Genomic DNA, 16,632 nt, shown 5'->3' with positions numbered 1-16,632 from the left:
TAAATTGTAAAAGAAGAGAGTGTTGAATCTGGTGATCAGAATCAGATGAGGTGTTGCTGAAAAGAGTCAACCTACCGGGGATACAGGGCCATTTTATGCTCAGACTTTATTATTATCTTAATATATTCACATGTTCAACAGGCAGATCTCAATTTCCTTTAAGCGGAGAGGGTATCCAGTGGGAAAAATTATAACATGTTTGAACGGGGGAGGGAACGAGTAGAAATAATTATATATTATATATACTCTTCTTGCCGAGCTTAGAGACACAGTTGTAGGCCAAGATGCTCCACATAGCACAGCCCATCCATCTTAAACACGAGCCCGGTTCCTCGGTCCCATGCAGTATATTCATCGTCGCCATCTTCAGGCGTCAACAAATTTTTTGCTACCACTCAAGTTACGTAAATCGTCTTCCATAACGGGTTACTCATGGCATCGCACGTTCAATGAGAGTACCAGCATACTGTTCTACCTCTTACTGTTGGTATACTCTGATTAAAGGCCTTCATAATTCGCATTCTAATAATTATATCATCGAAAATAGCGTGTTTTTTGTTTTTCTGTTCTTCAATAGAGTTAGACACCCATTTTTGTTTGATAATTTGGATAGATATAGTACCACGCCTAACAAGCTGCATATAGGCCATTCCTCGCATATAGAATAGTCTAGGAGCGGGTCGATAATATAAGCAATAGTAACTGGGGCCAAAAAGCGATGACGTGTCGGCTCGCTTACAATCGCTTGCCGGTTACCTTAACATGTACCTTATCACCACAGTCAAGTATCAGGATAAAACTTGATCTATTCCTAAACTCCAGTAAATCATCATGTTCACCACCTTTGAAGGTTCAAGACCAGTACAATCCTCGCGAGGAAGACCCACCAAACGAGCTCAAGTCGCCCGAGCATGTAACTGGTGCCGAGTGCACCGCGTCAAATGCGATCGAAACGAGCGCTGTCAGAGTTGCCAGAATCGAGGTGGTGACTGTATTCGAAATGGTAGGACTGAACCATTGACTATTCCACGCGCAACGAGGTATGATGCATCAGATGGTCTGGCCCCTTGGGTGACTTGCCACTAACAAGAACAGGGAAATCGAACGGTTGACAAAGAGGGTCCAGGAACTGGAACAGCAGCTTCAAGATCAATTTAGACCATTGGGGAACCCAGCATCCCCAGGAAAACCTCCGTCGGTGCAATCTCTAGACCCCTTTCACGGCCATGGAAGGACCAAAATGCACTGGGAAGGCGTCCACACTAGAAGTGCCAAATCAGACCAAACACAGTATTATGGTCCCTCGTCATCGTTCTATTTCATCGCCCGTGTCAGCTCCTATCTCGGTACGGTGCTTGGTTTGCCGACCTCGGAGTATTACATGCAGCCAAATTCCGCCAGCAGGTCGTTCGCTAGTCCAACGAGTGCGAGTGTCAAAGTAAATCGCCAAGAACCGGACATAACGCTCGAGGAGCCGACGACAGGTGATTATCTAACTGAGATTCAAGAGGAATATTTTCTCGGTTTGTTCTGGCATTCGTATCACTGCATGTACCAGATTCTGGATGAGGCTGAGTTCAGGCAACATTATCGATCATTGTGGACGGAGTCAGGGGCAGCTCGCAAACCGTCTGCGTTGGTAGATATTGTACTGGCGCTGTGCATGCAGTACGGCGTCTCGGTTCTTTCCCGCAGCGGATCAGACTTCAAAACAGACGTGGACAGCACTGATGCCACCATCGCCGGGAGAGCTCTGTATCGCCGATCACAGTCGCTTCTGAACAACGAGCTGGAAAGTCCCTCCCTTGTCACCCTACAATGCCACATCTTCACCCTAATTTATCTTTGTAATGCATCGTTCCAGAACATGGCTCACAACCTCCTAGCCACTGCCGTGCGTACGGCCCATATCCTAGGTCTACATTTAGAGCCGCCAGAGGACCTACCTCTCGCACAGAGAGAGCTACGCCGGCGTATCTGGTGGACCCTATATTCCATTGAGGTCAAAACATGCATGAAGCTCGGTCGACCCTGGTCCATGCAAATGGAAGAAATTACCTGCGGCTTACCTAGTGACGACCGTCAGCTTGCGTTTGCATCGGGATCTAATTTTGCTTCATCCGGCAACACAACTTGGCTTACGTACAGCGTGCAGATGATTAAATTAGTCATGTCTGCCCGGGCTATCTATAGTGCCTTCTATGATCGCTGCGCTGATGTTCTCACTGCCACTGGCGGCAAGAGCTTGTATGCCAATCCGGCTTCTCTGGAGACTTGCGCCGACTTTCTTTTCTCGAGTATGGGCTGCTTGGAAAGTTGGTTAAGAGATTTACCTGAGGCGATGATGACCAAACGAAAAAACATGGGGCAGGCATTCTCCACCGATGCATCGGGTTTAGATATTGAACGCTTCGCCCCGGAGTGGCTGCAAAGACAAAGGGTCCTCCTGGAACTGCTATATCATAATCTGGTTATGAATATGACTCGGCCGTTTATTACCTTTCTGTCAAAGCCTCGATCTCCTACTCCAAAAGCAGATAAGTCTGCAGAAAGGAGTGTCAACCACGCCATGGCAATTACGTTAATTATGCATCAGATGCTTACCGAGACTAAGCTCCTGAACGGCTGGCATGAGGCCTTTCAGTGGCAGTGGAACGCGGCCTTAACAATGATCGGATTCATCATTGCCTATCCTACTTCTCCAACCACCGCCGAGGTACGGAAGGTGATTGACACCGCGACGGCAGTATTCGATATCATGGGGATGAGTTTCGCTACCGCAGCTAATGCAGCCAACGTGACAAGGGACGTCACTGCAAAGGCGGATTTTCTTGCTCGTCGAGCACAAAATATGCAGACAATGTCTCCGCTCCCGGATAAAGTCGACTTGAATATCGTCGACAGACAGTCTCACTCTCTATCCTTTGCCGATCTCGACCAGGAGCTTCCGGTAGGATTAGAAGATTCTATGGGCCTCGCCTTTACAGTAGACTCGTTCACTAGCTTTGAGCCGCTCTACGCAGGCAATCTTTTTGATATGTGGACAATGCCAGATTTCAATTCGGATAATCTATAACTGCTTAAAGCTACTGCGTTTAACCCTTCAGCCCTACTCCATGGTGATTACAGCCCGGAATCTCACTGTTCCTTTCTTCATTGCCTCTGTTATTGTTAACTGGGTCTTGGGTGAGAGATGAATGTTTCAACATACCATATGCCTCATTTGCCTGTTCCAGAGGGAACTTCTCAATCCAGCAGCTCACATCCTGCTGTTCCGTGAATACAATCGCCTCTTCTGTGTCCAGAGCATGACCAGCCGGCCATCCATGAACGGAAAGACCATGGGTAATCTACACCATTAGTCACATGCTGGATCACAACCGCACAGAAAACAGCAGAAAGCAGAACTCACCATCCTCCCTGACGATAGTGGAACATCCCCAGCAACTATACAGTCAGCCTCGAGCTACCCAACACCGATTGAAGAAAGCCTACCCGAAAGAACCAACAACTTCCCCAAAGCCTTCAATCCCATCATCAAGGACATCATGCTCTTCGCATCTGGTGCAGTCGCAACAACCAGCTCTACCCCTCCCAGTCCCTGTAACTGTTCCCCAACATCCCCCTCAGAAGCGGCAACAAACTCATGCGCCCCTAGCTTCCTCGCAAAAGCTTCCTTGTCCCGGTTCCTCGAAATAGCAATAACCCTCCACCCAAACCGATTCGCATATTGTATTGCTAGATGGCCTAGTCCACCAAGTCCCTGCACCGCGACGGTCGAACCAGGCGGGATCTTCATCTGCTTCATCCCGTTGTAGACTGTTACTCCGGCGCAGAGGATAGGTGCGTAATTTGCTGCGTCGACATTTTCTGGGACGCGGACTGCAGCTTCGGTGCGGAGGGTGGCGTATTCTGCGTCTGCAGCATTCTTCAGTTAATTCCCGTGTGTCCTGCATGGACGAGGTACGATTGGGGGGGGTGGGAATGGGGCCATACATCCTCCTTCTCGGCTTTCACCGTTGATTTCACGTGCATCGCACATTTGGAAGTTGCCTCTCCGACAGGTGCTACATGTTCCTGCCACGTATATATTAGCTTAACCTGCATATTTGGCCCTGAGGATGAAAAAGTGTGAGAGCCAACCATCATGCCCAGCATGCCATGCCCCACCGGCTCTATCACCTATTTTCCACTCTGTGACGCCTTCGCCGAAGGCGACGACTCGGCCGATGAATTCGTGGCCTGGGGTATTGGGACTGGTTTCTTTCTTAGTATTTCAAGCTCTATTTTGGAGCCTGGATAGGATGAATAGAGGAGGGGAGGGAGCAAGACATACAACCCCCGTCCTAACAACCCGCCATCTTGGAGGAATACATCCGAGTGGCACACTCCGCACGCCTCTACCTTTACCAGGATTTCTCCTTTGGGGGGAAGCGTCAATTCTTTCTCTTCGATGACTAGCGGTTTTCCAGCCTCTTTGAAGGTTGCGCGTCGGTAGGTTTTTGGAAGGGCCATGATTTGACTTGTTAAGTAGTTTTTATTTGTTCTGCCAGGTGGAGCCCCGCGGAGTGAATAGATTGGGACTGAAGGGAATGGAATGATTAATGCATTGGGGTGGATATAGTCGACTTTATAGATCTCGTTGCTGGCGGGTTTGGGGGCGGTTTGTATGATATCCGAAAGGAGTATCCGGAGTTGTGATCTTGGCAGTGGTGGTTTACATATAAGTCAACTCCGGCACTCCTTTGGGCAGTTAGGGTAGCTTCTCACGGAGGAGTTGGAGTGACTTGGCGGAAAATAAGCTTATTCGGCTATTCCTGCTCTTGTAGGTTAACCTCTGTCATGGTGTTGGGATATTTATGCCCGGTAGATACGTTTAAGCCAATGTGTGGCATATTGTAGTTTTCGTGAGGTATACAGTAGAGTATGTATCTCATCCGTGGGACGCACGATAAGGGAGCGATTTATTATATCCAGGGCTTTCTCATTTGTGGAGAATTGCAGCGTTCAAGAATTGCGGGAAAGCGGGATATCCGGTCAGATTTACAGAACACGTTATCAACTTTCCCGACGTGTTAGCTTCTCTCCCCAATAAATCGCCAACCGTACAGAAACCAAGGCCTAGATCAGAATAGTATCATGTCGAAACCGCTTTTCCATATTGTCGCCGAGCTAGACAAGCAAGTGCCCCTATCTTTCTGGGACCTACCTGACTATGCGTGCAAAATTAATAACACAGAGCAGCTTTCCCTACCGGGAAGATAACCCAGGCATTTACTACGCGACATTGAAAAACTATCACACATTCAAGATACAAGGTATCGATGGTGTGCTTGGATACATCCCAACGACGCTTGTACAAAGCATCTCCTGGCCAGAAGAATACTGGACTGTCGACACTGCCCAGAGGGAACTACGTATGACACCCAGAAGCAATACGCTGTCAAGCCGCAACAATATTATAGAAGATGCAATACGAAGGATAGCAGAACAAGGAAGTCCCGAGATTCTGAAAGGCTGGCGCAATGAACGGTTTCCTGTCTACGGGCCTGACGGGACGGTGGTCGTGGAGATTGAACGGTCGGCGAGTGCGCAGTTCGGAATTGTAACGAGCGGTGTTCAAATGCTATGCTTCGTAGAAGACGAAGGAGGCTCTATCCATCTCTGGATTGGTAAGCGTTCAGAGAAGAAGCAGACATATCCGGGTATGTTGGATTGTACGGCAGCGGGTGCCCTCAGTGTGGGAGAATCGCCGCGGAGCGCTATGGTTCTCGAGGCTACGGACGAGGCGTCACTCGACACGGAGATGATTGAAAAACACATGCGATCTGTCGGCCACATTTCATATTTCCATGTGAAGAGTTCGACCTCGACGGGAAACAAAACGCTATCCACTGCTTTGCTGCTTCCTGAAACCGAGTACCTATATGAGCTGAAGCTTGATCAGCATACTGTTCCTCGGCCGAAGGATTCCGAGGTTGAGGACTTCCGACTTTGGAGCGTGGACCAAGTGCTTGATGCACTGAAGAATGGAATGTTCAAACCGAATAGCGCGGTGGTGGTAATTGACTTTTTCATTCGACACGGCATCATCACACCGGAGACGGAAGCAAAATACCTTGAGATTATACAGAGATTACATCGACGACTCCCATTTCCCGTGGCACATAGAATTCCTAAAAATGTCGATTGAAGTCACTGCGGCCGCGAGGTGGAGATTAATAGCGGGTTGTACCCATGGTATTGGTAGAATTCATGCATTCCTTTTATGTTTACGCTATGTCCGGGAAAACTCGGGTAATATCCCATTGGTCTTAGGTGAAGTGACTTTTATGATCTAAAGAAAATAGATATACAATAATAATGTCAGCCATGATCATATTGTTGCCCTCAATGTCCACATTTGCCGAGCCCAACCCTTGGCCCCATCGCAGCGCCTTTGTAAGACGTTTGAGTGGGCTTTGGTCATATATCACGTCATTGCTGGTGAGCCTCGGCCACCAGGGACTGCCGGAGGATCCAAACGAATATCCATAGGCAGCGACTTTAGAGTCCCATCATTGCCCTGGCCACTGCAGGTAACTCCTATGTCTGAAGTGCACTTGGAGGCTGGATCTAGTTCATCATGGAAAATGCCCGTAACGGCACCATCACCATCAGTAAGAAGAGGGCAATACTCATATTTATAGTTAATATGGGTCGGCAGTTGAGGTCCGAAAGTATCGGTTCTTCCTAGGGAGATTCGCAGCTTGTCGGTGAGCCGTGGAAGCAGAACCAGGAATGATGGACTTACAACTAAGACGGGGCAGGAAGGTGGCCCACGGTAAATCTTCAATTTCTGGATCCAAGCACCCTAAATGTTTTCATGTCTATTGAAGTGGAAGTAAATCCAGTGATTATGGTACCTACTCATCTGTCAGTGCATTAAATCGACGAACCTCCTGAATGGTGTCGACGTATTTGAGAAGTTGTGAATCCCAGCAATCATACCATTGGTACAGCAAACGAGAACACGTCAAATACCGGCATCGAATTTGATATAGTTCTAGCATCGTCTATCTTGGAAGGTGTATAAATTCAACGGGTGGAATTTCGGCGGGAAAGGAGTGCTCCACGTCCTACGTGAAGAAGATGGACCATTTGAGACGAGCTGAATGCCTCTCACGAACAGACCCTGGTTGTGATAGTTGTTATGCACATATTTCTACAAATAAACATACATCGCAGCTGATATGGACCTCTGGCTGGGAATCTCTTACGTCGAGAATCTCGTACCATGGCGACGCATCCGACGTCGGATTTGCGTTAGTGTCCAGGAATTGTACTCCACGTAGGCCAATATCGTCGACCGATATAATAATTAGGCTAACCTTATTAGGAAGCTTTATATGGTGTTGATCGGAAGTGCTTGTTAGTTCGAGCGGCTTGTTGCTAAGCCTTGCCACGTAAGAGGAGCCGCAATGATTTATTCTGGATATCCAGAGTTCATCGGTTAAATTGAGCCGCGTGCACTGGGTTTCACGACTATTCCTCAATAATTCGACCAACGACGGTTCCCCAAGCATAGTCAAGTACCAGCACGGAGTAATAAGCTCAAAAAATATCATGCTACTCTCGACCGGAAGTGGCCCAAACAAGTCCTGGTGGAAGCTGTCTTGGATGATATTCGTGGTATAGGGCTGAAGAGCCCTTCCAAAGCTGACATGGTTTCTCCGCATCCCTCATACTACGATTTATAAAAAGGTCTAGTTGCATCAGAGAGCCTTCCCAAAATCTTCAAATGTGGGTTCGTGGATGGCTCATAGCTACTCTCTAGGACGTGTGGCACTCTACATGAAACCAGACTGATGGACGTAGGAAATGAAACAGCGTCTCCTCGTTCTTTCACACACAGTGGCTTTAAATAAATCTTGCTTTAAGTCTGCAAATTCCATTAGGCGGGCACAGGCTATGAGGTAAAAGAGGACGGACTTAGGGTATTTGATCCAGTCGTTGGAGGTTGTATGCATGAAGACAGTCCAATATGACTATCCTGAGCGCGGGATTTTGCTCAAGGAATCATCTAGGGAAATTGCCGCGATGTCACACAAAGCTTTGAAGGGTGACATTTGCTGCTTGAATGGTAACTAGCGCTTGATATACTATGATCAGAGGGACCCAAACTCTTTAAATAATCCAACTGTTGCAGCAAGGTTCCCATTTCTTTGGAGTTACATGGTACATTGCGATTTGCATATGCAGTACAATACATGACTACCCAAAAATGGTGTGTCAGGAATAACTGTGGCTAATTATACACTCCAAGGATAACTAACTAGCTTTTATCAACGACGATGGGATGTTTTAGAGCTTCTGTGTCGGTACTGTATTAGCCTGTCGTCTTCGCGCTATTGCTGCATCAGGATTTGGCCTGTCAAAGAGAACAGCGTCTTAACAAGTTAGATGACTAATAAAACAGACGGTCAACCTCGAATATTATACTCAATATAAAATTGTTGTTATATATGATCTATAGTGATGTTCAGTCCCTTAAAACCTCGCTTTTCCCCGTGACTGTCCAGAAAAATAACCTGACCGGCCTCGGAATGCCGTGTATGGGTCGGTTAGCATAAAGAATAACAAAAGAGTGTGATTGGTGTTTCAAGTATCAGTAGTAGCAATACTGAGCTACGCTATATAAGGGGCTCCAGTCCTACACTTTGGTGGGGCCATCATCGGGTTCAAATTGTGGTTATGGAAGGGAGTGGGTGGTTCTTAATACATGGAAATCCTCTGTGCAGTTAGACACCGGGTACTCTGGATACATTCTTTGACTATATTCCATGATAACTGGCTCACATTTTTCTAGCAAAAAAAAGAAAAAGAAAAGGTGTTTATGCCCAAAGAAATCTTCGAAGGAGCTATACAAGACATGCGACGCTATTTAAGCCAAGCACATATGATATCCTGAGCAGCCTTCCATAGCCACGCGCCATGCAATTTAGCCGAATGATCAAACCCGTGCTCACCATCCTTAACAACAAGCTTGAAGTTCAAATTACGATCAACCTGATCAATCTTTTCCTTCAACTTATAACTCCCCTCGACAGGAACAACGGAATCATCTCGCCCATGAAGCACCAAGACTCCACCCCTCGGAAATCTAGCACCCGCATCCAACCTTTCAAGGGGATGAAGCTCAAGAGCATCTCTGGGGAAAAATTGTCCTAAAAGCCCGTGCTGACAGACGGAGAACATCAATTTAGTTCGCCCCTCCTCTGCAGGTGCGGAAACTACAACCTTCTGTTGTGTCACCGCTTCTCTTTCCCGAGCCGCCTTAATATGGCGTGTTAGGAGGTCCCGCGGAAAGGTAGGCAAAGAGAGCACGACCTTCTCTGTCTGAGATGTAAAGTGCGGTGAGTTGGTGTCGACCAACGGGTAGACCGCATTAACGGCCCGAATTTCTTCAGGGTGGCTTAGACCCATTTGGATGCTGAGGTAGCCCCCGGCACTGTCTCCTGATGTCAGGATGCGGGTGAGGTCGGGTTGTATGGTTCCATTGGTATGTTGATATAGGAATTGAGCGAGAGACTCGTGCATCCACTTCCAATGGTCTTCGACGTCCCTTAGTATCTCAAAGGTGGTGGCCTCCGGGAGGAGTCGATAATTCGGGGACACGATGACAGCGGAGTACTCTTGTGCGAGTTCAAGATACCATGGGTTGAAGAAGGGTGCGAATAGACTATATCCAGCTATGAGGCCACCTCCATGGTACCGGAGAAGGATGGGGCAACGGATAGGCTGTGGCTTCTCGTGGGAGGGCTGTAATAGTGTCTTCAGGAAAAGAATATCTGTCGTGATTTCATGTCCGTGTATGGTTTTGTAGGTTGTGGTGAGGATCGTGAAGTCAGAGAAACGCGACATATCGCTAGGATCCCAGCCGGGTGCTTCCATTATCTCGACCTATATAGTGAGAGCCTACAAGGTCAATCGGTATACCCGGATCTTGTGAGCTTGGAGTTCTTACCTTCGGAATGTCAAAATATGTTCAATATAAAAAAGGAATCGATCTTCTCCTAGGGTTTAAAAGATTTTATCTATACCTCGCGTTCTAGACGACATAGGAAATTGAAGTGGGTCGATGCATCAGCGCCACTTTGTTCCAGATAACCAAAATTAGGCTCATTGACCCACTGGATTCAAGATGCTTCAGGATGATTATAAAATCCTGCCACGTTTCTGCCAATGCAGAGGAATAGCGTAGCTGACCTCGGACCAAAAGTCGCTGAATGCTTTCTTGTTGCACAATGCCGGACCAAACACGACTATCGTCACCCGAGATTCGTACAATAATTTTTTCCACCATAAATCCTGGTCTGAACCATGAAGTTCATCCGAATTTTCACCAGACCAAGGGAAAGCGAAATTCTATGGTCGTTTTAAAAGTCAGCCATGGTGGAATAAGACTCTCTCAGGGAAATTTCCCAAGAAATCTATGCACTGGAGCCAAGGTTGGCCGTGGGGGTATTTCATCTACCGGACAGCATACAGTTCCGACGAGGACTGGAACCAGGCCCTTGCCAAACTCAATCGCTATATTTACTGCACCATAAGATACAAGGATAATCCTGAACCAGCTGAGATTGTCTGGGAGGGCTATAAAAATGTTATCGTTGATGATAAAAAACTATTAGAGGGTGCTCCACCTACCAAAGTCCGGCAACTATTTCATGACTGGATAAAACATCATCTACAGCACAATCATTGCAGTATATCACGGTCAGCCTTTTGCTTGATGATTGATAATCATGCTCTTCAGTCTATATTAGCGAGTCCGGAGCCTTCTCTTGAAACTGGAAATTGGATTACTGAGAAAAATGGATACGTGGTCTTGATTGATCGCTACTTTCCTGATAGGGGGTTTAGACATGAGCCTTATAATGTGGATTGGGTTCGTTTAACAATTGATGGGATTTGGGCATTTTTATATTTTTGATACAGTGAAGTTTGAGTGTCGATATCCTGCTATTGGAAAGCCTGGTTTGATTCCATATTTTGATGGTGAGTGGAATTGGGTGGACGATGTGAATAGGCGGAAGGTGACAGATATTGATTCTTCAGGTGATGTGGAAGAGGAGGAGGACTATGATGACGTAGAAAGTGACTATGGTTACCATGATATTTATCAATATCTAAGGGAGGGGGCATATTTGAATCTGAACTTATTCAACGTGCAGTATGCTTGTTCTCTCTGACTTGTTTGTGGCCATAGCTCTGGCAGTTACGGCATCGCACTGGTCGCTGTATATAGCGATACTCGGTTGTAAATAGGATCTCTCCAGATATTTGTACAAACTTTTGAGAAAGTAGCCGGGTCATATCGCTTTCCTGAGAGAGGAAAGCTACCATTGATCCATATACCTTTAGTCTACTAAGCCAGTGGATTCTTCTTATTTCCGCATTATTTTCCTCTTTAAACGTATTGTAGAAGTTTCAATTCCCATTGTATGGATCTATCCATGAATCTTAATATAACGTTGGTATTGTTGCCCATTCCGCTGTGCTTACCTCTGTTGACACCTTTAGGGCTTCCTTAGGAAGAACAACAAGAGCGTTGTGGCCAAATGCAAAGTAAGAACCGATAGTTTATGATTGAACAAGCCATATTCTCGGTTAAGAGAACCACTACCAGAAAGACGAGGCTCAAAGTGGATGACTACCTATCTCTGCCACGCACTGGTCATTGCTATTCTTAGTGTGCATTCGTTTCACTGAAAGCAACAAGCTGATGTACAGCATATCAGGCATAATTCCTCGTAAAATGTGAGGTTGACTCCGTACCACCCTAGGAATGCATTGCTTTGCATCGGAATTAAGGTCGGCCATTGGAATTGGCGGCTCATAGCCCTGCATGCGCTACGGTAATTGGCACCTATTGATAGGTTCTGTATGTATCAGTGGGTAGCAAATATACAATGTACAGTAGTAGTAGTAGTAATAGTAGTAGTAGTAGTAGTAGTAGTAGTATTAACTCTGGTCAATGTAACAGTCAATCATGTATGTCTTTGATGACACCTTTTGCCGTTGTCATCTTCCGCCAACCGTACTGTATCCGAAGCGATCCAAGTACCGCTACACCAAATCCTTGCCTCCATCGAGCCAGTACATGCCTAATAGGATATGTCGGGATCTCTTTTAAATAAGAAGTCCGTGTCGTCCAACAACTTCCGACCTTTCAGAGCATTGGGAAGGAATTTCCCCCGCGTTGCCTCATCATCGTATTCACGGCCCGGATCAATGTCTCCCGCAAACTTCCAAATTTCTGAACTAACAGGAAGAAGACGGGCTGGAATTGGTGTATCAGCAGCTCCAGGCTCCTTGAGACAAGAGAATGCGTTATTCAGGCCCCGGTATGAACGAGTACTCTTTCTCGTCAGACACATCATAACGACAAGCTGTGCCAGGGATGCCTGTGCATCTTCTATGCCTACCTTCTCAAGCACTGAGTATACCGAAGTTGCATACGTTTGTAGGCTGTTATCAGCAAGCCCAATATCCTCCGATGTTGCTACAATAAGACGGCGCGCGATGAATAAAGGATTCTCGCCAGACTTGAGCATCCTTGCTAAGTAGTATAGTGCAGCGTCAGGATCACTGCCGCGCACTGACTTATGGAAGGCTGAAATGGTGTCATAATGTTGGTCACCTACGCGATCGTAGACGAGGTGCTTTGTCAGTGAATCCTTCAATCTATCTTTAGTCATCCCGTCTCGCTTGGAGAGGTTATGAGCTATCTCCAGAAGATTTAGCGATACTCTACAATCCCCATCGGCAAAACTTGCCAGGTATCCAATGAATTCATCCTCGAGTAGATGGGATTGCAACTCCTGTGACTCCATAATCCGATGAAGCATGTTCCGTATGTCTATGTCCGTTGGCTTGGCGAGGGTGAAGACTCTACACCTGTACACTAAGCCATGTCGTATTGCCAAAGATGGATTCTCCGTTGTAGCACCAATGAGAACAACCCGACAGTTTTTGACAGCGTCAAGAAGTATGTCTTGTTGTGGCTTAGTGATACGGTGTATCTCATCACAAAACACAATAGAAGGCTTTCGTTCTTTTATCAAATCCTGCGAAGCCTTCGTGATAGTATTCGCGTACTCAGTTTGTGTCGTCATCGTACTATCGATCTCATATATCCTCCTTTTCAACGTAGACGCAACAATGCGAGCAATTGTGGTTTTTCCGGTTCCAGAACTTCCCCAGAGTATCATGTTTGGAATGTTTCCCGTTTGGACTAGCTTGCGAATCGTTCCATTAGGCCCGACGAGGAGTTGCTGGCCGACAATATCGTCAAAGCATCTCGGGCGAACAGATTCCGCCAACGGAGTAATATCCGGCTTTCGTCGCTTCACCAAGGATTGAATGACTGCAGTCTTCGACGTATGGTTCTCTTGTGTACGGCACTGTTGTTCACTAGACGGTCGCTTCGCATTGTCTTTAATAGAGGATCGGATTGGTATATCCCGATGAGTTGAACTGGGTTCTCTGCCTTTGGCCACAGCATCGGTAGACCCAGTTTTGCAAGGAAGGCTGCCAGGTTCAGCCAGCTTATGACATCGCCTGTCATAAGGTCCAGGTTCGTGAAACGCTTTGCATTCAGAATCGATGTGCTGGTTGACCCTGGCTAGAAGAACAACCTTTTGGCATATCGGACATTCGACCATTGTTGAGGATACTTGGAAGCATGACTCTTGAACCCTTAAGTCAATTTCATTGTAAAAGTCTCCCTACTTATCAGTACACCCTATAATCAACGGACCCACCTGCTCGCTTTCTGGCCGAATATGGAAGGTCAAGTGGGCCCCAACGAGCGGGGATCAACGCTAAGTACTACTTGACCAAGGGTAGCCATAAGTAGGATCTGTATAGCACGCACTGTAAGAATCGCGAATGCCTATAGCTGGGAAATGACAATCCTCATGAGTCATACCACATATTGAATAAGAAACAAACCAGGAATGGGAAGATCTAGACACTTGCTTAATAAAGCTAAGACGAAAAGGGTGAAAGTATTTCAGTGGTTACTTGAATAATGTGTGTTAGTGTAGTCTGTTGCTTCGAAATATAGATCTTAAAATAACTGATGGCTGCCTTACGACCATGTAATCATATTACGCTTGTGCGGCCTCTATAAAATCTGTGTAGGATTGACTCTTTTATATTAATGCTCTAACTATACATTACTAATGTTTTAGTATGCACTCCTTCTCACCCCTTCTAAAACCCATCATTAAGTAATATGCAAACGATGTCCAAGTAAAAATACATCATGTACAGCAACATTTACTTTCCTGCCACGGGAATAGGGGCATAGTATCCGAATCTGTCGTTGGGATCATACTTCCTCTTCAGCTCAGACAGTTTGCTTTGTCTCCACGGCTCATAACCGTACATGGTCTCCAGGGGCTCATCACCAGCAGCGTAGTTCACGTACACGTGCTTCTCCTCCTCGCCGCTTCCCTCGTAGAAGATATCGCGGATCCGGTTACCGAAAGCCTCTGCCATACCCCTGTCCGCCGCATTCTCGAAGATAATAACGGGTGAAATGAGAAGAGTGTCATCACGGTGTGGGTATGCAGTGGAGGCTTCGTCAACCGCCTTGACAGCTTGCGAAGAGTATCCCTCGAGCATGATGGAGGAGTGTTCGAGGGCCGGGTGCGCAAGGGTTTCCTCGGCATAAACCTCAAATGCGGCACGTTGGGCCTCCAGGTTGTAGCTCTTCAGGTTGATGGGGAAGCGCGCGATGTAGCCGGCGCCCTTGCCGCAGGCCCGAGATCCAATGTTGAACTCAGTCCACTTGGAGATGTCCACGTATGGCCCGGAATGGGTATCAACCTTAACGGGACCAAGGATGTCAAATGGTCCTGCAACATCTTCAGTCATGGCTGCGACGCCCTCCTGCAGGACGAAGATGTCGATGATAGGCTATAAATTGTTAGAGTTATCAAGGGGCGCGATGTTAGTCACGGTGACTTACGTTGACAGGGTCCACGGTAGGCTCGCGGGAGATGGTAGCCCAGTATACCACATCAACGCGCTGGTTACCATCATCTCCGAGGACATTGAGGTACTCGAAGAGAGCTTCCAATTTGTCCTGAGTGTAGGTGTAGCGCTTGAAGGACCAGATTCCATCACCCGGAATGTCGTAGATCTTCGAGGTGACGGAGGTCACAATACCAAAGTTGTGGCCGGCGCCCTGTAGGGCCCAAAACAGCTCGGACTCAGGCCCGTAAGGCGTTACAATGCGGAGTTCTCCATCAGCAGTCACAACTTCCAGAGAGACAAAGTTATCGGAGATAAGGCCGTGACGCCCTTGCAGGTAGCCGTGGCCTCCGCCGAGAGCGGGTCCGAGGAAACCCGTGCAGTCACACACACCAGTAACTATGAAGCTCATTAGCAAATGCAGGTGATGAGATAATATATCTCTATGTGGAACTCACCGGTCTGTTTACCGGCCGCCCATAAGGCCTCAATGACCTCATGAGAAAGGATACCACCACCGAAGGTAGCGCTATCGCCTACATCCGAAATGGCAACGGAGTTGAGCTTGTGTAACCAAATCTCAATGCCGTGGTGAACATTTTCCAAGGTTTCAATGTTGCCATGGCCGCCGTTGATGGCAATGAAAGGAACATGGTGTTCGTTCGCATATTTCACCTAGGCCATCAATCAGTTTACAGACCGATCATCACCCAAGAAGCTCGGAAAATCTCACAGTCTCAGCAACATCCCACTGGTTCGCAACCTCAACAACAACACTAATATTCGGCTTGCCCCACTGGGACCACCGTGCAGTTGCATTGGTGAACAATTCATTCCCGGGGAAGTAAATGCTCGCGCCTTTCGACAGCCTCTTCCCCAGCTCCCAGCCGACAGTTGCATCACTGCCCAGATGGCTAGCGTCAGGCCAAAGAGCGTGACATTCCCTCAGAAGTGTCGCACAAAGAAGGCTAGACGCCCAACCCTTTAGTGAATTCACAATCATATTGATATTATTTGTCGAAACGCGTGTCGTTGTCGTGTCGTGATATGGGATTTCCCTTGCTCAGATAAAACTCAGAATTTGCCAGTGAAACGCGACTTCTTTATAATCCAGGGCGGTGGTTATGGAATGTAGACCCAGTTACAATGTTTCCTGCATGCGGATAGGTCTATCCTGAGTGCAAAAATATGCCCCCCCCCTTGCTTCCTCTATCGTGTATTATCACACATGGCGATGCACACCTGGTGATCTACTGCTAGCTGATTTCGGTAAATGCTAGCCCAGATGTGGCATCTGGCGAAATCTCAACACGGGCTTTACACCCATGAGGGCTGCTTGTTCAGTTATCAGCATTTAGAAAATTCCCTTGTTCTGTTTCTCTCTGGTCTTCGGAAAACCTACAATGATTGAAGTCATGGTTGATTCCAATGGAATGCTGCCTCAACAAGAACAAAGCCAATAACAAAGCAACTTCACACTATTCCATGAAGTCAATTAGAGAATGTATTGGAGATTCCTAATTAGAATAGTCTCTCACGGACCACAATTACAGCTCACCGAGAGGGTTGCAGCCCCGGCCCCTTCGGCATTCCTGGCATAATCGG

The 16,632-nt window shown here is 47.1% G+C and overlaps 7 protein-coding genes across 7 annotated transcripts; 3 read left to right on the top strand and 4 right to left on the bottom strand.

Moving 5' to 3' along the window:
- The first annotated feature begins 805 nt into the window (after positions 1–805).
- On the top strand, positions 806–3,113 carry BDW43DRAFT_321894 (transcription factor domain-containing protein). The gene is made up of 2 exons (XM_032049438.1): positions 806–1,040; positions 1,096–3,113. Exons 1-2 carry the CDS (start codon positions 832–834, stop codon positions 3,074–3,076), a joined length of 2,190 nt encoding a protein of 729 aa, XP_031904362.1. The 5' UTR covers positions 806–831; the 3' UTR covers positions 3,077–3,113.
- On the bottom strand, positions 3,110–4,515 carry BDW43DRAFT_297246 (chaperonin 10-like protein; the record flags this gene model as incomplete). The annotated part of the gene is made up of 7 exons (XM_032044348.1): positions 3,110–3,162; positions 3,212–3,350; positions 3,413–3,447; positions 3,496–3,918; positions 3,997–4,077; positions 4,144–4,256; positions 4,337–4,515. The coding sequence occupies 7 exons, from the start codon at positions 4,513–4,515 to the stop codon at positions 3,110–3,112; spliced, it is 1,023 nt and encodes a 340-aa protein (XP_031904361.1).
- Positions 4,516–5,141: 626 nt separating this feature from the next.
- Positions 5,142–6,212, top strand: BDW43DRAFT_263544 (thiamine pyrophosphokinase-related protein). The gene has a single exon (XM_032040565.1). It carries the CDS (start codon positions 5,216–5,218, stop codon positions 6,191–6,193), a length of 978 nt encoding a protein of 325 aa, XP_031904360.1. The 5' UTR covers positions 5,142–5,215; the 3' UTR covers positions 6,194–6,212.
- Positions 6,213–8,919: 2,707 nt separating this feature from the next.
- Positions 8,920–9,933, bottom strand: BDW43DRAFT_321889 (alpha/beta hydrolase; the record flags this gene model as incomplete). Its single annotated transcript, XM_032049437.1, has 1 exon — positions 8,920–9,933. One exon carries the CDS (start codon positions 9,931–9,933, stop codon positions 8,920–8,922), a length of 1,014 nt encoding a protein of 337 aa, XP_031904359.1.
- A 353-nt stretch (positions 9,934–10,286) lies between these two features.
- On the top strand, positions 10,287–11,234 carry BDW43DRAFT_321888 (uncharacterized protein; the record flags this gene model as incomplete). Its single annotated transcript, XM_032049436.1, has 3 exons — positions 10,287–10,309; positions 10,369–10,934; positions 10,981–11,234. 3 exons carry the CDS (start codon positions 10,287–10,289, stop codon positions 11,232–11,234), a joined length of 843 nt encoding a protein of 280 aa, XP_031904358.1.
- A 915-nt stretch (positions 11,235–12,149) lies between these two features.
- On the bottom strand, positions 12,150–13,709 carry BDW43DRAFT_321887 (DNA polymerase III, clamp loader complex, gamma/delta/delta subunit; the record flags this gene model as incomplete). The annotated part of the gene is made up of 1 exon (XM_032049435.1): positions 12,150–13,709. The coding sequence occupies one exon, from the start codon at positions 13,707–13,709 to the stop codon at positions 12,150–12,152; it is 1,560 nt and encodes a 519-aa protein (XP_031904357.1).
- A 619-nt stretch (positions 13,710–14,328) lies between these two features.
- Positions 14,329–16,030, bottom strand: BDW43DRAFT_307038 (FAD-binding oxidoreductase; the record flags this gene model as incomplete). The annotated part of the gene is made up of 4 exons (XM_032046169.1): positions 14,329–14,970; positions 15,023–15,426; positions 15,486–15,702; positions 15,761–16,030. 4 exons carry the CDS (start codon positions 16,028–16,030, stop codon positions 14,329–14,331), a joined length of 1,533 nt encoding a protein of 510 aa, XP_031904356.1.
- Positions 16,031–16,632: the final 602 nt, after the last annotated feature.

The sequence above is a fragment of the Aspergillus alliaceus genome (assembly GCF_009176365.1).
Source record: "Aspergillus alliaceus strain CBS 536.65 unplaced genomic scaffold BDW43scaffold_5, whole genome shotgun sequence".
NCBI classification, from domain to species: Eukaryota; Fungi; Ascomycota; class Eurotiomycetes; order Eurotiales; family Aspergillaceae; genus Aspergillus; species Aspergillus alliaceus.
The sequence above is the reverse complement of the archived record's forward strand: the minus strand, read 5'-3'. Positions and strand labels throughout refer to the sequence as shown.